The 23,092-nt window shown below is 46.4% G+C and overlaps 1 protein-coding gene across 1 annotated transcript; it reads left to right on the forward strand.

Annotated features, from left to right (window-relative positions):
- Positions 1 to 3,529: 3,529 nt before the first annotated feature.
- PYROXD1 (pyridine nucleotide-disulphide oxidoreductase domain 1) lies at positions 3,530 to 23,055 on the forward strand. The gene is made up of 12 exons (XM_077340160.1): positions 3,530 to 3,741; positions 4,977 to 5,057; positions 6,077 to 6,196; positions 6,515 to 6,643; positions 7,174 to 7,247; positions 8,875 to 9,035; positions 9,955 to 10,055; positions 14,052 to 14,190; positions 14,820 to 14,932; positions 17,063 to 17,185; positions 18,877 to 19,014; positions 21,396 to 23,055. The coding sequence occupies exons 1-12, from the start codon at positions 3,646 to 3,648 to the stop codon at positions 21,642 to 21,644; spliced, it is 1,524 nt and encodes a 507-aa protein (XP_077196275.1). The 5' UTR covers positions 3,530 to 3,645; the 3' UTR covers positions 21,645 to 23,055.
- Positions 23,056 to 23,092: the final 37 nt, after the last annotated feature.

Here is a 23,092-nt window from a genome sequence, read left to right on the forward strand (position 1 = left end):
ATTTCAGGGAGGCTGCCCCCAAAGTCGGTTGCCAGCCTCCAGTTGCAGCCTGGAAATTTCCTGGAATTACAACCCATCTCCAGAAGACAGAGATCAGTTCCCCTGGAGGAAACAGCAACTTCTGAGGGGAGATATTATGGCATCGTAGCTTTACTGAATTTCCTCCCCTGCCCAGGATCCACCCCCAAACCACTAGGAATTTCCCTATCTGGAGCTGGAAACCTTCAAGGAAGAGTCTACAGAGGACAACAGTGGCCAAATCTTCTAATTTACCTTTAAAGCTCCTTGCTGGGGTCACCATAAGGCTTCGGTGAGAGAGCACCAAGGAAGGCTCAGCAGAGGGAGGTAATGGCAAGTCATAGAATCATAGAATAACAGAGTTGGAAGGGACCTCCAGGGTCATCTAGTCCAACCCCCTGCACTGTGCAGGACACTCACAACCCTATCGCTCATCCACTGTCACCTGCCACCCCCTTGAGCCTTCACAGAATTAGCCTCTCCATCAGATGGCTATCCAGCCTCTGTTTAAAAATCTCCAAAGATGGAGAACCCACCACCTCCCGAGGAAGCCTGTTCCATTGAGGAACCACTCTGACTGTCAGGAACTTCTTCCGGATGTTTAGACGGAATTTCTTTTGCATTAATTTCATCCCATTGCTTCTGGTCTGTCCCTGACACAAATCCCTTTAGACAGCATGGAAGTGGTTACATTCTCCTCTACAGAAATATTTGGGAACAATGCAATTGATTCTAATTTCCCCCCCACCTCCTTCTTTTGTACCTGGTTTTGAGTCTGGTGTTTGCAAAGTCAAATTGAGGCCTCACGAAGGTTGACAATGTTTCTATTTCCGTGCCCCAATAAGTCCGCTTTTGGCCCTGGGAGGGGAAAAAACTTTGCGTAAAGTGGACAGGATGCTGCTGCTAGCCACGAGAAAAGTGACTATATACAAGTGGACGTGCTGATTTACTAGAGCATAAGAAATTCCTCATTTCTTTCGGGTGTCTAATGCTGATGAGAACAAACCTTCACGGCGTATTTCACATCTTATGACGCATGCCTGTCCAATCACGTGTATGATTTAGTTCGGGTCGTCCGTGTGGGTTTCGGCTGCGAGTGGAGAAGAGTCATATTTAGTTTATTGGGAAACTGTCCAGCAATTTCTTAGACTGGGAAATTACATGTAGCCCTGGAAAAGAAAGGTGTGCTTTAAATAATAGAAGACAACACATAAAAAAATCATGACCAGCCATTCCCAGGACTGTAACTCATATCTGAATATTGTTTTCGGTTCCTCTTGCTTCTCTGAGCAGAGACACATATCAACCTTTCTGGGTTTTGTTTGCTTTGCTAAAAAAAACAACAGGAAAAAAGGAAGGTTCAAAATAGAAATCAAACAGAAAAACAAGGAACCTTTCCAAGGCAATATACTTGTGATAGTGTATGTATTGAATTCCAGTACAATTTCTTTTACAATTTCTTCGATAGACAAAAAGAAACAACCATAACGGCTTCTAGATCATTTCAGTGACTTCTTCAGTGGTTGAGTCCTCTAATTCTCCAATGTCAGTTTGTTGTGGAAAAAAGTGGAAAAAATCCTACTGCCTCTCCTTATATAACTATTTTAGCATCAATAGGCTCAAAGGTACCGGGGAACGTTAGTCAAAGGTATGGTATGTATGCGCATGATTGGAGTCCTTTGCGAATATATAGCTTGAACAGGCATTATGGAAGGTGAAGAATCCAGCCTCAAAATAGGCCGTGTGATCTCAGGCATATTTCTTCCTCCAAATCAGCTTTCCCCCACCCACCCAAGCCAAGTATTTTCCTTATGGCATGTGTGTAGTGTGCCCAGGAGATCATACAACTGTCTGGCAAGAAATGGTCAGAAATGGCAAGCCATGGCCTGCCTCTGTGTCATGACCCCAGGAGTGGTTTAAAGATTTGTGGGGCCTGTTGCACCAGAGCCAATGGAAGGGTTCTCAAGGCCCTAGTAGAGTATAATTTTGGCGGAAGCAGCCAGGCTGGGGGCAGAGGGGTCGCCCGCAGTGGAAAGGGGTGTCACTCTGAGAGTCCTTAAAGAGGGGAAAAGGGGGAGGAGAGAAGTCACAGCCTTGATCCAAAGAGGGGGAAGGCATTGTTTGGGGCCCCTGTTACATGGATAAATGCAAGCATGAGCCTCATGTTCCTTGGAGGAATTCCATCCAAATGCTAGCCAAGGCCAACCCTGCTTAGCTTCCAAGATCTGACAGGACTGAGATAGTCTGGGCTATCCCATTCAAATCTGTATTTATATGAATGGGCATTTATCTTTATACCGGAATTAGGTACTTATCTGCTGATCCATAGGGCTGTTGTTTTTAAATGGTATTTATTTTAGCTCTTTTGGTATTTTAGTCCACTACGTGCATAGTGATATTTTACTTTCTTTTTGTCTTCGTTTCACCCTTTCTGGTTAACCTGACATATGGGAAGGAGACAAAAAACACTCCATGTTTGAAATTATGTCTTCTTTCACTGCTTCTTTTGGATTTTACAGGGCGACGCCTGGCATTCAAAACCGCTCCTGTCATTCAAAACCGCTGAACGAGGCCAATAGCTGAGATCTGGATCCGGGAAGCGAACATTCCCTTGTTTGCCCCGTTAAAATGGGTAGTTGGGTCAGCCTGTCTGCAGCAGGAGAAAAGAGCCAGAGTCCAGGAGCAACTCGAGCCTTCTGGGGGGAGGCGGGGTAGAAATATAATAATAATAATAATAATAATAATAATAATAATAATAATAATAATAATAATAATAATAAAGACTAGCAACATTGGTGGCAGGGGAGGAGCTTCCATGGGTCAACCGCTCCCTTCTGCAGAAGTCCGCAGCAGACTTAAACAGGAGGCTGATGGCTTCTTGAAGACTAAAAAGGTTTAGTCTAGCGATCCCCAACCTGTGGGCTGCAGACCACATGTGGTCCGTCGACTAATTGGAGGTGGGCCCCGAAGGACGCCTCCCCCCCCCTTTACAACACACTTTGGGTGTCCTTGTCTCCCATCACTCCCAGATGGGACTATCTTGTTGCAGAGAAACAAGCTCAGGGTTCCCATTGATTTGTCATTGTCATGAGTTAAGATTTCCATGAAAATAAAATGTTCCTTATGTTCATTGTTGTGGCGTGTCTGTATCTTATTTGGAAGGGATGTTTAAACATTGCCATAGCGATCAGAGAGCGTTAGGGCAGTGGTTGAGAGTAGAGGAGTAAACTACCCCCCCCCCACACACACACACCGGGTCTCAGTAAAATTGTCAAGCGTTGAGTGGTCCCCGGTGATAAAAAGGTTAAGGACCACTGATTTAGTCCTTAATGGAATAAACCTTGTGCTTCTTTAATCGTGGCCAGAACAGAGAAGCACGACTCTCCTTCTGCATCTATTCATGCCAATAGCAAACCGTACTCCTTAGGGTGCAATACAACGGCCTGGCCGCTGCGGGGCAGCAGAGAACACTTTCTATTACCTGGCCACGCCCCCCTCCCGAGCCTTTCCAAAGGAAGCGCAAGTGGCAGAAACGCCCCGAAAGGAGCCTCGCGGCGCGCCGTAGCCAAGCAGCGTCCCGGTGATCGTTTTGCCGAGGCCGAAGGAGGCGTTTGAACCGCGGTCAACATGGCAGCCGGTCCACCTTCGCTCCTCGCCGCCGCCACTGGGAGCCGATTCGTTGTGGTGGGAGGAGGGATCGCGGGAGTGACGTGCGCCGAGAGGGTAAGGCGTCTCGGTCCCCTCACAGCGCACTGTTGTGCGCATGCGCGGAGTGCCGACCACCTGGCGTGCAGGTCTTGATTCACTGCGCATGCGCGATGTAGCCACCCTGGGTTTTGACATTGCATAGGATTGCAGAAGAAATGGGGAAAGTTGCTTCGTTGGGGTTTCCAGATGGACTCTGTTTGGACGGCCCGCCCTATTTGGGGCCCTTTTTAAGAAACGGAGGGAAGTGTTCAGTTTTGGATTGCATTTCTTCCCTGCAGTTGAACCCAAACAAATCCAAATAGCTCGCTATGCATATTTATCTCTGGAATCTGTTAACTGTATTCATTATGTTGCATGTTAATTTACTCTTACACTGGGCATATAAGATGACTTATATGCGGATAACTTCCCTAATCATAGAGTTGGAAGGGGCCGCACAGGCCATCTAGTCCAACCCCCTGCTCAACGTAGGATCAGCCCTAAGCATCCTAAACTAAGCATCCAAGAAAAGTGTGGATCCAACCTTTGCTTAAAGGCTGCCAGTGAGGGGGAGCTCACCCCCTCCTTAGGCAGCCTATTCCACTGCTGAACTACTCTGACTGTGAAATTGTTTTTCCTGATATCTAGCCTATATCGTTGTAGTTTAAACCCATTACTGCGCGTCCTTTTCCCTGCAGCCAACGGGAACAGCATCCTGCCCTCCTCCAAGTGACAACCTTTCAAATACTTAAAGAGGGCTATCATGTCCCCTCTCAACCTCCTTTTCTCCAGGCTGAACATTCCCAAGTCCCTCAACCTATCTTCATAGGGCTTGGTCCTTATGAAGCTCATACCTGGAAAACCACTGGGTTGGTCTCAGTGGTGCCATCGGACTCAAAATCCGTGGGGGTATTTTTAATTAGGTGCAATGACCTCAGCTTAAATAGTTGGGCTCCTTCAAAAGAGATTTGTCATAGCGATCACATGTTGGAAGTGATCGGAAGCCTTGTTTGGCAAAAGGCCTGCCTGCCCCCACCCATGTTCTAAAACACTTTTTGGGCACCAGGGAAGGTTTCCGCAGATGCTCTGGTGCCCATGAGGATCCCTGGGGTACAAGGTGCCACCGGTCTGCTTGATTCTGTCTGCAAGCAGTTTTGTTCATGTACGACTCCCTCATTAAGGCAAAGCATTCGTGAAGAACACTGATACGTGAGAGACATAAAACACTGCTGAAAAACGATCTCACCCTTTCCCCCTCCTTCTCTTGCAAGCTGGCTACAGAGTTTCCCTCTGACGATATCTTACTGATCACGGCATCTCCGGTTATAAAGACAGTGATAAACTTCAAACAGGTGAGGAAGATGGGTTCTGACTCTTGGAGGTTTTAGATGTGGCTCCTGCAGGTTCCCCAGGTCTGCACAGCTTCTGTGAGTCACTGCTCACAAAACCAAGGTTTTTATTATTATTATATTTAATCATTTGCATTTATATCATGCCCTCCTTTTTGGCTCAGGGTAAGTTAGATGGGTAACGGAGTACTGTACATTTGGTAGAGCTGTTCTCAGAGAGCATTTCTACCAGAGCGCTCTCAGCCCCATCCCACGGTGTCTGTTGTGGGGAGAGGAAGGGAACAGTGTTTGTAAGCCGCTTTGAGACTCCTTCGGGTAGTAAAAAGCGGGGTATAAGAAACAACTCTTCTACTGAATCAGACCCTTGGTCCCTTAATAATACCATTGTCTACGTTCTCCAGGGTCTCAGACTGAAGACTTTCACAAAACCTTGTGCCTGATCCTTTTGAACTATTTTTATCATATTCATTTATTTATTTATTTGACTTATTAACCGCTGCTCTTATAAAAATGTCTCGTGGCAGGTTACAAAATAAAAAATCAAGAACTCATCCTATATCCACCCTCCCCCCCACCCAGTCCTCTTCCACTCTCTCAATGCCTCAGGGCATAGATTTCCAGGGGTGCCAACTATCGTTCTAATCTGAGGAGGGGCCCTTCGATCTTTTGTGCCCTGGTCTCAGCTGAAGACGCGGTGGAAGAGCTCAATTTCACAGGCCATGTAGAACCGTGAAAGCTCCTGCTGGGCCCTCAGCTCCTCCGGGAGCCCGTTCGACCAACTAGAGATGCTAGAAATTGAACCTGGGAGCTTCTAGGTGCCAAACAGAGGCTCTTCTGCTGGGCCACAATCCCTCTTAGCAGCAGCCCCTTGATTTCTGTGCTGTTGTTGTTTTAATGTATTATGTATAAAGCACTTGTGCATGCTCCATTCAGCATGGAGTTCTATGCAGCTGCAGCTTCGGTAGCTTTTGTGCTGAAATGTACATATACCTTTGAAGCGATCGTGTTGTTGTCTTCACCAGGTTTCCAGAGCTTTAGAAGAGTTTGACGTGGAGGAACAAACAAGCAGCGTGTTGGAGAGACGCTACCCTAACATTAAAGTTATCCAGTCTGGAGTAAAACGGTTGAAAAGCGACGAGCACGTAAGAGAACACCACATTTTAATCGCTCTCTTTCTCATCCTTGTTTTTCATTTTCAACAGACAATATTTTAAATTAGATTCCCGCATCCTATGGAGATGGTAGAATTTATTCTTTGTCTGTTGGGTTCTCTGTTCTGCCACATTTTGACTTGATATTTCACTGGGGAATTGTTAACCACATTTTGGGTGGTGAGAGGTGAAAGAACTTCCAAGGTTAGCTGTCAAGAGCAAATCTGCAGCTCTCTTTGATAATGCTTCCTTTGTCTCATCCTGCCCCCCCCCCTTCCCCTGGGTCCCGGCCTTTCATTCTTGTTGCAGAAAGTCATCACAGAAGATGACGAGGAGTACACCTATGAGAGGCTTTGCCTGTGTGCCGGGGCCAAGCCGAAATTAATCACCGAAGGCAACCCTTTTGTGTTGGGCATCCGGGATACAGACAGCGCTGCGGTAATTCCCTTTGCTTGTATTTATTAACGTTTTGCATCCTTCCGGGGTAGACACCGAAGAAGAGTTGAGTTTTATGCTCCACTTTTCACTGCCTGGAGAAGCCTCAAGTAGAAGAAAAAAGTCTCAAGCTGGCGATGGCAAAGGGATTAAACGTTCAAAGCAATCACAGTGTTCAAAACAATCTCAAAACGGATTCCCAGGTATAGTCCGTTTTCGATATCTTCATCAGTGAATTCTTAATAGAAATGTATGATACAGTAGATTATGTAACATATAAATGTATCCTCCATGCTACATGTTAATGCAATGTAAAGATCAAAATTACAAAAATAAAAATAGGAATACGTCAGCATTCTATGACACAGTTCACTAATTTGCCACACATTTACCTTTTTGGTCTATCTGTACTTTCATGACTCCATTTAGTCTGAGGAAGAGGGCCTGCGCCCGAAAGCTCACGCCTTGAATGAATCTCTGTTGGTCTTAAAGGTGCCATTGGACTCAATTTTTGTTGTGTTTCTCCACTGTAGGAATTTCAGAAACATCTGGCAAAGGCCAAAAGAATAATTATTGTTGGAAATGGTGGGATCGCGTTGGAATTGGTGTAAGTGGAACTTGCTTTTAAAAACAATAGGTAGTTTTATAATATATCATTTCAACAGTTTTACAACCTAATTAGTTTAATTGTTAATTTCAGTATATGTATTAGATCTGTATTGTTTTTCTCATTCATTCATTCCATTCATTCATTTATTCACATTTCTATACCGCCCTCCCCGAAGGCTCAGGGCGGTTTATATGGAACTGAGAACTGTACAAAGAACCATACGTATAAATCTGAGGTTGGTTGCTCTGAGCCAACCGAGAAGGGCAGAATATAAAAATAAATTTTTAAAAAGGTCAACATGCAGAAGGGACCTGACTATCTTGTAAGCCTAAATTGTGCTAATCAGTTCTGTACCGCAGCAGGTAGCTTGATGTTTAGAAGAAGAAGAAGAGTTGGTTCTTATATGCCGCTTTTCCCTACCCGAAGGAGGCTCAAAGCGGCTTACAGTCGCCTTCCCATTCCTCTCCCCACAACAGACACCCTGTGGGGTGGGTGAGGCTGAGAGAGCGCTGATATCACTGCTCAGTCAGAACAGCTTTATCAGTGCCGTGGCAAGCCCAAGGTCACCCAGCTGGCTGCATGTGGGAGAGTGCAGAATCGAACCTGGCATGCCGGATTAGAAGTCCGCACTCCTAACCACTACAGCAAACATCCTCTATATCAGAGGTAGTCAACCTGTTTACATCCCATTGTTGCAGAGCCAGCTTGGTATAGCGGTTAAGAGCAGTGGCCTCTAATCTGGAGGACCGGGTTTTTGATTCCCCATTCCTCATCCACATGTAGCCAGCTGGGTGACCTTTGGCTAGTCACAGTCCTGTTAGAGCTTTTTTTCTTAAGCAGTTCTCTCAGAGCTCTCTCAGCCTCACCTAACTCACAGGATGTCTGTTCTGGGGAGAGGAAGGGAAGGTGATTGTAAGCTGCTTTGAGACTCCTACCCCTATCAGAAGGGCCGCTTTAATGGGGGATTAATAAGAAAATATTACAGTAATGAACTATAATGAACCCACTGGGCTATCAGTATGCATTAATTTAATGTTTTCCATATTTTTCTAATGTTCTGTTGCTTCTTGTTATCACTTTATTATTGTTAAAATAAGTTATCGGTATTGTTTGTTTTATGTGAACCGCCCTGAGCTTTTGGGGAGGCTGGTGTATAAATATAATAAATAATAAAATATAATAAATATAATAAGTAACTATATCAATTGTAGCTTTAAAAAAGAGACTTGTCTTTAACTTCCTGCTAGTGTGGTGCCATGGTTAGAGGGTTAGAATAGGATCTGGGAGACATGGGTTCAAATCCTTGCTCCGTCATGGGGCCTCGCTGAGTGACTCTGGGGCAGTCACACACACTGTCAGCCTAGCCTACCTCACAGGGTTGTTGTGAGGATAAAACGGAGGAGAGGAGAACGGTGCAAGCTGCCTTGAGTCTCCATCTGGGAGAAAGGCTTGGCACAAATGAAGTGAATAAACACTCTTTTCCTTCCCGCTGATTTCCATTTCGCTCTCACCAGTTTCACTGTGGCCCTTATCGCTTGCTAAGTGATCTCCCTTGCAAAAAAAAAAAAAATAGATTCATGGGGAGCCCTCCTCTCTCTTCTGTCTGCCTTAATTCTCTTTCTAGCTATGAAATCGAAAGCTGCGAAGTGATCTGGGCCATCAAAGACAAAGCGATCGGGAACACCTTCTTCGACGCGGGGGCGGCAGAATTCCTCATCCCAAAGCTGATCGCAGAGAAGCCGGAACCTCCCGTCGCTTGCAAGAGGACAAAATATACAACAGCCGGTCAGTAGAATACTTAGAACGGAGCCCTGCATCCTTGCTGGCATTTGTATGTGTGCTGTTGTTTTTTTTAAAGCATGCATACAATTGCATCTGGCTAATCTACATGCTTTAAATATTTTGGAATGGAGAGGCCTGGGTTCAGGAAGCACTTTAGCCCTCCAATTGGACGTCTCTGGCTTTCAAAGCCTGTGCTCCATACCAGTGAAAGCCTTAGGGTGAGACGAGGCCAATGCTGTAGTTCCTGGACCCCTGCAAGGGGGTCTGTTCCCAGTCTTTAGACTGGCATAGAATCATAGAATCATAGAGTTGGAAGGGACCTCCTGGGTCATCTAGTCCAACCCCCTGCACTATGCAGGACACTCACATCCCTATTGCTCCTCCACTGTAACCTGCCACCCCGTTGAACCTTCACAGAATCAGCCTCTCTGTCTGATGGCTATCCAGCCTCTGTTTAAAAATTTCCAAAGATAGAGAACCCACCACCTCCCGAAGAAGCTTGTTCCACTGAGGAACCGCTCTGACTGTCAGGAACTTCTTCCAGAAGTTTAGAGGGAATTTCTTTTGCATTAATTTCATCCCATTGCTTCTGGTCCGTCCCTCTGGGGCAAGAGAGAACAACTCTGCTCCATCCTCTATATCAGAGGTAGTCAACCTGTGGTCCTCCAGATGTTCATGGACTACAATTCCCATGAACCCCTTCCAGCATTTGCTCATGGGAATTGTAGTCCATGGACATCTGGAGGACCACAGGCTGACTACCCCTGTATGGCAGCCTTTTAAATACTTGAAGATGGCTATCAAATCCCCTCTCAGTCGTCTCCTCTCCAGGCTAAACAGGCATCTGGAGAATAAGTTGGTGATCCAAGCCGTATAATACTTACACTCTTTGGTCTCTTCCTTGATCTCCCCTCACCTCCAGAAGCTGAGAAGGAAGAAAAAGGTGGAGCAGGGCCCGGGCAAATGGGCAGTGCCTTGGGTCCTGATTGGCACGAAGGCTTGCGTCTCAAGGGAGCAAAAGAGGTGGGACTGTTTCTCCCGCTCCCTGTCCTTGGGTACCGGGTCTTACCAGATCCAGGAAGTGAAAGGTACAAAATGGGTTACACAGTGTATTGCCAACCCACTGTGCAGGAACAACGCAATTAAGTAAGAGTTTGTACACTGTGGACAAAGTTTACCCAATGCTTTAAGACCGCCTTCCTCAACGTTTTTTTAACCTTTGAGAACCCCCTGAAACGTTCTTCAGGCTTCGAGAAACCCCAGAAGTGGGGTGATCATGCAGAATATAGCTGGGAAGTAGAGCTGTGGACATGCCCACCAAGGGCCCCTACTCTTCTCACCCCCTCCAGACCCCTCATTGACTATTCTGGAAACTGGGGGGATTGACATGACTAAATACGACTGCTTCTTCCATGGACCGCAACCCAAAACTTGACTGCACATTTGTCAAGAAGCCTCTAGATCAGGGGTAGTCAACCTGTGGTCCTCCAGATGTCCATGGACTACAATTCCCATGAGCCCCAGCCAGCAAACGCTGGCAGGGGCTCATGGGAATTGTAGTCCATGAACATCTGGAGGACCACAGGTTGACTACCCCTGCTCTAGATAACTCACGTCCTAATGTGTATCTTCATGATTTTTTTTTTTTTTTTTTTTTTTTTTTTAGATATACAAAAGAAAAGTTATTATTAATCAACTTACTTGAGAGATCGTAGACCTCACATTAACTGCTTGATACAATCTAAGAGCTATCCTAGCAGATATTTCTAGGTTTGAGTTAGATGCTTAACATTAAACATTTCTTATAGCACAGTATGAGTTTTGGCCCTGTATCAATACCCTGATAAAGGGAGAGGAAAGTAGGGCTTTGCCTTAAAGATGTACAAAGAAAAAAAATTACAAAAGGATTTCATAATTTCTCCTTATCCTTAATACAGATACATCTACAAACCATTTATACTTGACCCATTCTAAGAGCCATCCTGACAGGTATAAGTTGAGAGCTTTACATTTTCTACAGATCAATATGAGCTTTGGCCCTATCACAATACACCAATAAAAAAAATAATAATAAGGGGGGAAAGCCCCATTTTATATTTCCAACGCTAACGATTATATTACCTATATGCCTACTAAGAAAAGGAAACAAGAGAGAAAAAAGGCACTGCTTCCCCTTTTTCATAAAAATAGCAATGTAGGATACAGTATATGTTGTTAATACAGAGAATAATAAGATTTCCAGGTTTAGATTAAATGCTTAACATTAAACATAGAACAATATAAGCTTTCAGTCTTCTATAGCTTCTCCTTATCCTTGGTTCTGATACATCTACAAAACAATTTGTGCTTGACCCATTCTAAGAACCATCCTGACAGATATATTTTCAGATTTAAGTTGAAAGCTTAACATTAAACTTTTTCTACAAGTCAGTGTAGGCTTTAGTCCTAGGACAATACCCTAATAGAAGAAATAAAAAATAAGGGGGGGGGAACCCCATTTTACATTTTCAGCACTAATGATTATATTACCTATATGCCTACAAAAGAAAAGAGACAAAAAAAAACAAGAGAGAAAGAGACACTGCTTCCCCTTTTTCATAAAAATGGAAATATAGAATACAGTATAACATTAAACATAAAACAATATGAGCTTTCGGTCTTCTTAAGGGGGTCTCATCTCGAGGCTTGCTACATCTTGTCGTTCCCGTAAAATTATATTCTGTCCCATTGGCCTTTGGTGTAGAAAGTGCAGTTGTACTCTTTCCCGCAGAATATGCATCGATAAATCTTGAGGCCGTTGCACCTCCTGGACTCCAGTATCAATACAATTTTTTCCCCAGAGAGATCCTTTAAATCGGTTACTTTCACTGCAGATCCATATTTCTTTTGATTGATTTTTGTACACTGTTGCTTTGAGATGGCTGTATGTCTTTTTAAAAAGGGTGTTCTTATCTGGGCTGCAGAACTCCGGCATCCCATTTTCCGTCTCCAGAATTTCAGATTTCTCTTCTACTGTTGGTTTTCCACCTTGTTTAGAGCTGTCATCAGCCACTATTATTGATCCATTATTCCTGTTAAAGACATCTTCCTTGGCATCTTGGATCTCCTTGAAGATATGAATTTCAGATTTCTCTTCTGCTGTTGGTTTTCCACCTTGTTTAAAGCTGTCATCAGTCACTGTTATTGATCCATCATTCCTATTGAAGACTTCTTCCTTGCCATCTTGGATCTCCTTGGAGATATTTTTGATCAATCCATCTAAAAATACTTTGTAATCTTGGGTTTGTATCTCTATTAGATGAGCCAATCTTTTTAACATAGACATGATTTTGACTTTAAAAAAACCCGGCCCCAAACAGTTTTACGAGTGGCCAGTAGAGGTCCTCTGTTTTATCCTCTAATGTTCCGGCACAGGCATGTGACGTATTGAAGGCAGAGATTCTCGTGCTGGCACAGAGTTCTCGTGAGATTTTCCCATTCACAGCTTATCTTATCTTCGAAAACCAAAACAATTACAATAAGAGCTTTTGCCAATTAATTCGAGTTGATTTGAGTCCTTCTTCTGCTTAGTTAGGAGAATTAGCCTGCCTCTTAACGAGGTGGCTTCGGGCAGAGCAGAGTAAGAGGAGGGGGGAAACAAAGGGCTTTGATGCAGGAAGAGAGACGGAGAAAAAAAAAAAGCGAGAGATACTTGCAGTAAATGATGTTTTGGAACTCAGCCGATGTCCTCCCCTCAGTTCAAAGCGTTCATTTGTGGTAAATCATCATGTAGGGTTGAAGCAGATACTTTAAGATTGAAGAAAGAAAAGAAAGTCCGAGGTAGAAAATGGCAGTCGTCCTCTGGACCTGGAACGCTGACAGCCTATAATCCAGGGAGATATACTCCCTAAAGGATTGGAGACGGCCCCAAGAACTTCCTGGGTAGAAAGGTGAGGTGGGGTTTGCGTACCCCTCCTCTTTTCTGCCAATTGCTTGCACAATTGACCCCTGTCAGGCTTCAGAGATAGCAGAGCAGATGCCCTGCCACCCTCTCAGGACGACATCTTTAGCCACACCCCTGTATCTTCATGATTTGATTGCAGAATAACAACGTACCTCAACCGGCCTGTACGTGTTTTACGAGTTCTTACTCTGCAGTAAGATTATGAAGATACACATTAGGGCATGTCTGTTTATGTAGAGGCCTCTTCACATTCATGCAGCACAGTTTTGGCTTGGGTCGAGTGACGAAGCAGCCCCAAGTGAAATGCGGGCCTTACAGTTCCTTGTTTGGATTTGGAATTTCCAGTGGCTTTCCTACAGTCACGCACTTTTGGAGTATTGCAGTGTAATGTTTGCATTCTCAAAGCGTCGGATAAACTTTTTCCTTATTGTAAAGCTCCTGGCGGCGAAGCAGGGCGGGGTTGGTGCTGGTTAATATTTGGATGGGAAACCATTTATTGACGTATTTATTTCTTCGATTTATTTCCCACCACTCCCAAGACCGGCTCGTGGCAGTTTACAAGCGTCCAATAAAACCCCCAGTAACACCCCATGAAAACGGGCAACAATTCCAATAAAAGCCAAACAACATGGCAGTAAGAAGTCCAAATACACTCCCCCATTCTCCACCTTACCTCCATCTCTGGAGGGATGGAAAGAGGGGTCAGATCATAAGACTTGCTGCTGGCTTGCCGGGGGAGGTGATCTTCCTCAGTTCCCTGGCCTCAACCATAGACCTGGTGGAAGAGCTCCGTTTGCAGGCCCTGTGGAATGCCAGAAGCTCTCGCAGGGCCTGCAGCTCACCTGGGAGCTCATTCCACCAGGTCAGGGCCAGGACAGAAAAGGCTCTGACCCTGGTCGAGGCCAATAATGCTTCCCTAGGGCTGGGAACAACCAGGAATTCCAGGATCGCTATGCTGAGGAAGGCAATGGGTGGCCACCTCTGGAGGTCTTGCCTGGAACACCTCTTAGGGTCGGCATAAGTGGTGCTTTACTCCCCCATGGTACTGAGAGATGCCTTTGTCCCTTTCTCTCAAGCTGTTCCACAAAGTCCACATTGAAAGTCTGTGCGAAGTAAAGAAAATCTACCTCCCCGAAGAGTTCCGGCAGTCGCAGAAGGTAGCCTCCGCTTTCCCAAAAGCTCAGCCGGATGAGGGAAACGTGGAGTCAGATCAAGGTAAGCAGACGCTTTAGAAGAACAGCTGAATGAGACATCTGCCCTGGATCCTTTTCAGTTCGGCTTCAGGCCTGGCTTTGGGGCCAAGACATTACCGGTTGACACGGGGATAAAGGTTAATCTCAAAGCTGATGGGAATGCATCTTCGAATAACCACCTCTTTCACATCCAGTTTATAGATGAGATCAGGGTACGAGATCAGGTCCTCCCCACCCACCCCGTCCCTTTGGTTCCTGGACACATTGCTAGACTGAGCCAGGAACCGCTGGATGGTTTACCCCCTGTTGTTCTTTCATTCTCAACGGCCAACCATAGCTTGTCATCTGGACCGATCCCAGTGGCTTGAAGGATGGGGAGAAAGTTTTCAGTTAAATTGTGTAATGCCAGATTTTATTGGAGATAGCTTGTATTCTTATATTCCTTTTGGGAACCGCCATGAGCGAGTTTGCAGGGAGCGGCGGTATACAAGTGTAAGCATAAATAAAATAAAAAATAAACTAATAATTTAATTCCTCATTGCGTATCAGGCTTTATCGACCAGGGTTTCCTGAAACCCTGGGGTTTCTTGACGGCCCTGGAAGGGTTACCCAAATGAATGAATGAATGAAATCTCCCAAAATAAATTTCAGAACGGTGGCCAGTCTACACAGAACTGACGAACGGGAAGGTGTACGGCTGCGACTTCATTGTCAGCGCCACTGGAGTGGTTCCAAATGTCCAGCCCTTCCTCGAGGGCAATAACGTAAGGAATGAGGGTGAATCTGTCTTGGGGGGGTGTTTTTCCAAACGAGGAAGGGGGAGGTGGCTGGGGATTATTTTTCCCCCTCCTAAATGACAAGGATTTGTAAGGGTGTGCAGTTCTGGAGGCCTCACTTCAAGAAGGACGTAGATAAAATTGAAAGGGTACAGAGGAGAGCAACGAAGATGATCTGGGGCCAAGGGACCAAGCCCTATGAAGATAGGTTGAGGGACTTGGGAATGTTCAGCCTGGAGAAAAGGAGGTTGAGGGGGGACATGATAGCCCTCTTTAGGTATTTGAAAGGTTGTCACTTGGAGGAGGGCAGGATGCTGTTTCCGTTGCCTGCAGAGGAGAGGACACACAGTAATGGGTTTAAACTACAAGTACAACGATATAGGCTAGATATCAGGAAGAAAATTTCACAGTCAGAGTAGTTGAGCAGTGGAATAGGCTGCCTAAGGAGGTGGTGAGCTCCCCCTCACTGGCAGTCTTCAAGCAAAGGTTGGATGCACACTTTTCTTGGATGCTTTAGGATGCTTTGGGCTGATCCTGCGTTGAGCAGGGTGTTGGACTAGATGGCCTGTATGGCCCCTTCAAACTCTATGATTCTGTGATTCTAAGAATTTTACAGATACTGCGGGCTTCCAAAAAGACACAAGGAAGTGAGTACTAGATCAAATCAAGGCAGAACTCTCTCTTCAAGGTAAAATAACTAAACTGAGGGTATTGTACATTGGCCACATGATGAGAAGGCATGAATCTTTGGAAAAGATGATAATGCTGGGAAAAGTTGAAGGCAGCAGGAAAAGATGGGACGGATTGACTCAATCAAGGAATCCACGAATCGCAGTTGGCAAGATCTGAGCAAGGATCTTAATGATCGGGTACGAGCTTTCATGAGTCACTGCTTCAGATATCTGGAGAAGTGAGCAGTGCCTCACAAAAGCTGATTCTCTGCTCTGAATTTGGTTAGTCTTTAAGGTGCTACAGGACTTTCGCTCTTATGTCATATTTCATAGGGTTGCCAGAAGTTGCAATTAACTAGATTACATTAACACGCATGTAGGCAAAGTATTACACACTGGGTGTGTGCAGTTGAGAAGGAGAGTTGGTTTTTATAGCCCGCTTTTCACTGCCTGAAGGAGTCTCAAAGCGGCTTACAATTGCCCTCTCTTCCTCTCTCCACAACAGACACTCTGTGAGGGAGGTGGGGCTGAGAGAGCCCAGATACTACTACTTTGTGATAACAGATCTATCAGGACTGTGACTAGTCCATGGAGCGGGGAGTCATACCTGGCTCACCAGATTAGAAGCCGCCACTCTTAACCACTAGACCTAAACTGGAAATAGACCTGAAAAACATCATATCGGTATTTTTTGGGTCTACCTCAGTTTCCCAAATGTATACAGGAAGAACCAGAAAAAAATCTCCCCATAGGATTGTCGGCTTGGCAGGCTCTGGTGGGCAGTCCAGTTTAAACCGGGCTACCCAACACAGTGAACTCTGGTGCTGGAGAAGACTCTTGCGAGTCCCTTGGACTGCAAGGCGAACAAACCGGTCAGTCCTAGAGGAGATCAGCCCTGACTGCTCCTTAGAAGGCCAGATCCTGAAGATGAAACTCAAATACTTTGGCCACCTCATGAGCAGGAAGGACTCCCTGGAGAAGAGCCTAATGCTGGGAGCGATTGAGGGCAAAAGAAGAAGGGGATGACAGAGAATGAGGTGGATGGATGGAGTCACTGAAGCAGTAGGTGCAAACTTAAATGGACTCTGGGGAATGGTAGAGGACAGGAAGGCCTGGAGGATCATTGTCCATGGGGTCGCGATGGGTCGGACACGACTTTGCAACTAACAGGAACCCAACAGAGTCCTAGCTAGGCCTGCAGGGAGCGTTCTCCCCGCAAGATCAGCTGCTTGGCAGGCTCTTTGGGGCAGTCCAGTTTAAAGGGACCACCTCTCCAAAGAGCCTCAATGGATCTACCTCTCATCTGCTTTTAGTGGCTTTGCCGCTGCCTTTCTCCCCCTGAGTTTTTTCAGTCTGGGTCTACTGGACCTGAAAAAACCTGGGATTTCTGTCCAACTCTGGCATCTTCCCCCTATGTTAAAAACCAACTTTTACCCATTCTGTTCAGTTTGCTCTGGGCCAAGACGGAGGCTTGAAGGTGGACGAAGAGATGCGTACCTCGCTACCAGACATCTACGCAGCGGGGGACATCTGCACGACAACGTGGGAGCCCAGTCCGGTGTGGCAGCAGGTAAAGTAAACATGGGTGGCGCCACCTCCCAGGGCTTGGGGGCATTGAGAAAGTATTCGTCTCTTGTGGCCTGTAGGGTTACTTTACCATTGGTCAGTCTAAGCATGAAAAGGCCCTTCTGGTTCGTTTAAGAGCCCACAAGTATTCTCACGGGCAGAAGTCTCTGTGCAACTGTAGCAGCTGTTCTGGCACCTGAGGACAGTCTCTTCTGAGGGCCCTCTGAGCACCACTGCCCATCGGCCCATGCTCTTTCTCATCCTGCAGCCATGCCCAGATTCTTGCAGTAGCCCATGATGGCAGGAAGAGGGCTTTCCACATTGACTGTGGTAGCTGGCCGAACTGGTAGCTGCTACCGTCGCTCACCTCCTCTTGGCCGTGTCGTAGGTGCTACCCTGGGGCCTTATAAGCAGCTCCTGAAAGCATACAAAGCCGGTAGGCCCTTTAAGGGAAGCTTTTCCACAGCCGAATTGGGTCCGTTCTCAGCAGCTGTGGCTTCCATCTTGGAAAATGGCACCTGTGTGGTTTTGGACTTGGGTAGTTGCCACTTTATCCTTTGCTGTTGCATCTTCCAGAAATACATTCAGAGCATTCTTCCCAATAAAACCATTGAGATGCACAAGCATTGAAGCACTTCTAGATAGCCAGGGACCTGACTCACCCACGTGAGGAGGGTGGGAGAGGGGGGCAGTCGAGACCCAGGCAGACTGCTCCAAGTTGGGACTGCTGGGTTGGGACATACCTGGAGATTTGGGGGTGGAGCCTAAAGAGGGCAAGTGTTTGGGGAGGGGAATTGATCTCTGTCTCCTGGAGATCGATTGTAATCTCAGGAGAGAGACTACGCAACAGCTGAGGACAAGGACAAGAGGCAAGCAGGAGTGGGGAGGGCATGGTCAGGTGGCTGGGTCGAATCCCAAGACTTTGGGGAGACCAGGATGGGAGAGGCTAGCAGCCAGGGGAAGGAGCAGGGAAGGGAGAGGGAGCTGCAGGGGAAAGAAGCAGGGAAGCCTTCCCTTCCCTTTTATAGCCTTCCCCAGAAGGAAGAGGATTGGATACTGGCCCAGTGGGGTGGGGCCAGGAAATCCCATAGAAGGGAAGGCACCATGCCCAGCCAAGGAGGAAAGGAAGGACTGAGCTAGAGAGGGAGCCAGTTCAAGGAAGGAAGAGGACTCAGGTGGCGTAAACCTTTCTCCTTCCTGTTCTGAGGCCTCATGGGAGGTGGCCTCAGTACAAACTGAATGGCAGAGTGCAGCAAGGCCATCACAGGGTGGGAGGAGGTTCCCAGTGAAGTATCGATACGTACAACGATATAGGCTAGATATCAGGAAAAGAATTTTCACAGTCAGAGTAGTTCAGCAGTGGAATAGGCTGCCTAGGGAGGTGGTGAACTCCCCCTCACTGGCAGTCTTCAAGCAAAGGTTGGATACACACTTTTCTTGGATGCTTTAGGATGCTTAGGGCTGATCCTGCGTTGAGCGTAGATGGCCTGTATGGCCCCTTCCAACTCTATGATTCTGTACAGAAGAGCACCCTTGGGGTGAAACTTGGCTCACTGTGTTTTGTAGTGCAAAAGTACACTGCTATAGCAGTTTCTGCAGCAAGCTAACCATTGGCCATCAGGCTGCCGGAATGAGGGACTGATGGGCCTTCGATGATCAAGGCATGTGCTTTTTATTGTCCTGCCTTTTTTCCAGATGAGGCTCTGGACCCAGGCCAGGCAGATGGGATGGTACGCGGCAAAATGCATGGCCGCTAACGCTTTAGGGGAACCTGCCGAGATGGACTTCAGTTTTGAACTCTTTGCTCACGTTACAAAATTTTTCAATTACAAGGTAAACTCAGGTGCTTTGAAAGAATTGCACCTAAAGAAGCTGGCCGCTGTTCTGAAACGTGTCGGGCCTGTAGCTCAAAGTAGCGCATTGATAAGCATCTGGGCTAGAGGTACAGATACAACATTTTGTCTGGGGCAGTTATGCCCTAGTCCTGGTGCTTGGGGGAGGATAGTGGGAGGGCTTCTGGAGTTCTGGTCTCACTGGTGGACCTCTTGATGGCACCTGGATTTTGGCCATAGTGACACAAGAGTGTTGGACTGGAGGGGCCATTGGCCTGATCCAACATGGCTTCTCTTATGCTCTTATGGCCCTGCTGGTGGTCCTCCAGATGGCACCTGGGTTTGGGCCACTGTGTTGCTCAAAGTGTTGGGCTGGATGGGTCATTGGCCTGATCCAACATGGCTTGTCTTGAGTTCTTTTAAGCATCTTGCTTAAGGTAACTGACTGCCATTGTTCATTCTGATCCTGCGTTGAGCAGGGGGTTGGACTAGATGGCCTGTATGGCCCCTTCCAACTCTATGATTCTATGATTCTATGATTCTGTTTCTAGCATGCTGTATGTTGTATTCTAGAGTCAGATTCTGCAATTGATGGTTTGCTGATATGGGGCTAAAAAAATGTCATGGGGTGTATGCGTTTATTCTGTTTTTTTGTCCACCACCTGTAATTATGCTCTGAAAGCACAGTTCCTTGTTAGCAGCGGACTCAATGGGCTTATTCACGTGTGTATAGAGGGCAGTTGCTAAAAAGCCTCCTTGTAATGCTGCGTTTTTGAAATTTTAGCGCGCTAGCTCAAGACTCATTGGCTGAAATTCTTCCTCATTCAGACAAGGGCAAACTGTTGTAAACATGATTGATAATGAATTCGTAGACATGTTCTCTTTGATCTTCCGTAGCAGGAAATCTGGATTATTGCATGTAGGTTCTGACTGAGCTCAGCGTGTGTTCTCTTGTGTAATGTTTGCGTAACTGGACTGTTGAATTTGAGCCCAGTAGCAACGGATCAATGGAATCATAGACCCCCAAAATCTTCAAGGATAAATTTTTATCAATGGCTATTATCCATGGTGACTGGGAGGAACCTCCACATTCAGAGGCACCAGGGCTCTGCATGCCAGAGCCAGGAGGCAACATCAGGGGAAGTCCTCGGCCTCTGTGCCCTGCTGTTGACCATCCAGAGGAACAGGTTAGCCGTTAATCCGATCCAGCAGGGCTGTTCTTATGTCATTAAGGCGCCACTGGACTCAAAGGTAGCTGTTCTAATGTAGAACAACATGGCCACCTTCTGGATCTAAACGGTATAGTCGCTCTTAAGAGAGCTTGAGCAGAGCAGGTGGAATGTAGATTTACTGGATCCTGTGGAATAATTTCACCCACACATTGGGGGACTGCCGCAAAACACAAATAAGGGGGTTATTGAGCAAATCTGCTCTACCTAGAAGCTAAATGACTAAACTGAGGCTATCGTACAGGGTCCCATTATGAGAAAACCCAAGATGAGAGGGATTGGCTCAGTCAAGGAAGCCATGACTCTCAATTTGCAGGACCTGAGCAAGGCTGTTCTATTAACAGCCTATGAAAGTCCTATTTTCAGAGGTAATTAAGGCTGTACAGAGCTCCTGCAGGACTCTTTGCTCTGTGGCTATGAACTTGCTGATTGTCCCTGGCCTCCAGGAAATTTGCCTGGCCCTGGCCCCAACCTGGTGGAATGAGCTCCCAGAAGAGCTAAGGGCCCTGATGGAGCTCTCCAGGTTCTGCAAGATGGAACTCTCCGGCCAGGCATTTGGTTGAGGCCAGGGTAGAGACCGGAGTTACCAATTGGTGGATCCCTCCCTGCCTTCTACAATCTGCCCCCCCCCCCCCCGAGGCTAAAACTGCCTAGGGTCGTCTTTGAAGAAACCAAAGACTGGAAGCAGCAGAGCAGTGGGTCTACTAGGGAGTAGGACATCAAGTATGCCCCCATCAATTGTGAAGGGTTTTTTATACATTTTATATTTTGTGATTTTTACTGATATCTATATTTTGTAAACCACCACGAGATTGCTGGGCCGAGAGGGGCAGTCTATAAACAGAAAAATAAATTAAATAAATAAAACGTATAGGGCCACCAGAAGTAACAGGATGTCACTTAACCCAGGGGTAGTCAACCTGTGATCCTCCAGATGTTCATGGACTACAATTCCCATGAGCCCCTGCCAGGGGCTCATGGGAATTGTAGTCCATTAACATCTGGAGGACCACAGGTTGACCACTCCTAACTTAATCCACAAATCTGGCCGGGTAGCTGAATTTAGCAGGAGAATCTGTTCTACAGTTCTTGTCACTCTTGTGTGCCCCAGAAGACGTTTTGCAGGCTGCCATCTTGTTTTTAATCCCTGCAGGTGGTGCTGCTGGGAAAATACAACGGTCAAGGCCTGGGCTCGGACCACGAGCTGCTGCTGAGATGCACCAAAGGCCAGGAATACGTCAAAGTGGTGATGCAGAACGGACGGATGATGGGGGCCGTGCTGATCGGCGAAACCGACCTGGAAGAAACTTTTGAAAACTTGATTCTAAATCAGATGGATCTTTCGCGCTACGGGGAAGATCTCTTGGATCCCAACATAGACATAGAGGATTACTTTGACTGAACGTCTGCAAATCTGGCCTGTTTTTAACACCTGCTCAGCAGACAAGGTTTCAGAGGGAGGGTTCTGCCTATGTGGGCGACAGAGTGGGATTACCTTGAAATGGACACGAGGAGACCTTTTGGGTGACAATGGAATGCTGCACACCACCCTGCAAATGAAATAAGGTTGGCGGAAAGCATATGCACTTTGTAATGTACAAGTGACCTTTTGTTCCCATTGCACAGCTTCCATCGCAGAGGGGGTAAGCATGACACAGCTCTGGAGCAAGTCCTTGATGGCAGTGCAAACTGGGTACACCTGCAGCCAGGAATAGAACCTGTCTCAAAGTGGGTTGCAGGCCACTAAGGTGGCAGATAACACCGCTTTGCTGTGTTGAAAACACGACTGAAATGGACAGGACTTGGAAGTGCCCGTATTCAGATCACACCCTCTTGTTCTATCGTGCTGAGTTAATCACAAACCTGCAGCTGGCCCGCCCAGCCTCATTCTCCTGCAGGTGTTCTCTGCCATTGCCCCATCCAGCTATAGTCAATATATATTTTGTGTGAACTGCCATGAGACCACTGGAAGAGCGGCAGTATAAAAAATCAAAATATAAATAGCTATAAATAATTAAATTCAGAGGACCTTCAAAGCCTGTTGTTAAAACACTCCTGTAAAAAAATCAATATTTTAATGAGAGAGAGAAAGATACTTTGCTGGGTTGTTTTTCTACAAAAGCTTTAATTTATATATTGCTTCCGTAGACTTCTTGATAAGCAACTTCAACTGCCGTTCCCGCATCGTAAAGAAAGCTAGCCATTATGTGCCCGTTACAAGACACCAAACATTCAAACCTGGAGCTGCGGTTTGAAACCTGAAAACATTTCTCACTGGTCCTCTGTGCTACGTGCACCACCCTCCTTCAGTGGCGTGGTGCGTCTCCAGCCATAAGCTAGGGCTTCACCCATGTAGTTTGCTAGGGCCCTGGAGATCTGTGGCCCTGGAACAGTTAGAAAGCATGGAATGGTTCCCATATATCCCAAAATGGTATCATGTAGATCCTGAGCTCCCAACTGCATCACTTCAATAACAAGCAATGTTGACCCTCTTTGCACCCCAAGAGATGGAGAGCACCTACAGCTGGGTCACGTTAGGACACAACCAGGGGTTGGGGGGGGGGGGGGAGTGAAAATTTCACATTTTTTCACCTACATCATATGCCACTTTGTCGGCAGGATATGGGCAGCGGGCATGGGGGTGGTTATAGGGAGGTATTTTGATTTTGCCTACCATCTTGTTGCTGTTATGTTGATTTTATTATATTGGAGGCTATTGAGCCCATTTTATTCTGTAAGCCACCCTGAGCTGACTTGTCGGGAGAAGTGGGATACAAATTTAATAATAAAATAAATAAATCAGGTAAACTGTTGCCTCTGCCCCCTTTGGTCTTCACAAAGGCTCTTCCA

The sequence above is a fragment of the Paroedura picta genome, chromosome 5 (genome assembly GCF_049243985.1).
Source record: "Paroedura picta isolate Pp20150507F chromosome 5, Ppicta_v3.0, whole genome shotgun sequence".
Lineage (NCBI taxonomy): Eukaryota > Metazoa > Chordata > Lepidosauria > Squamata > Gekkonidae > Paroedura > Paroedura picta.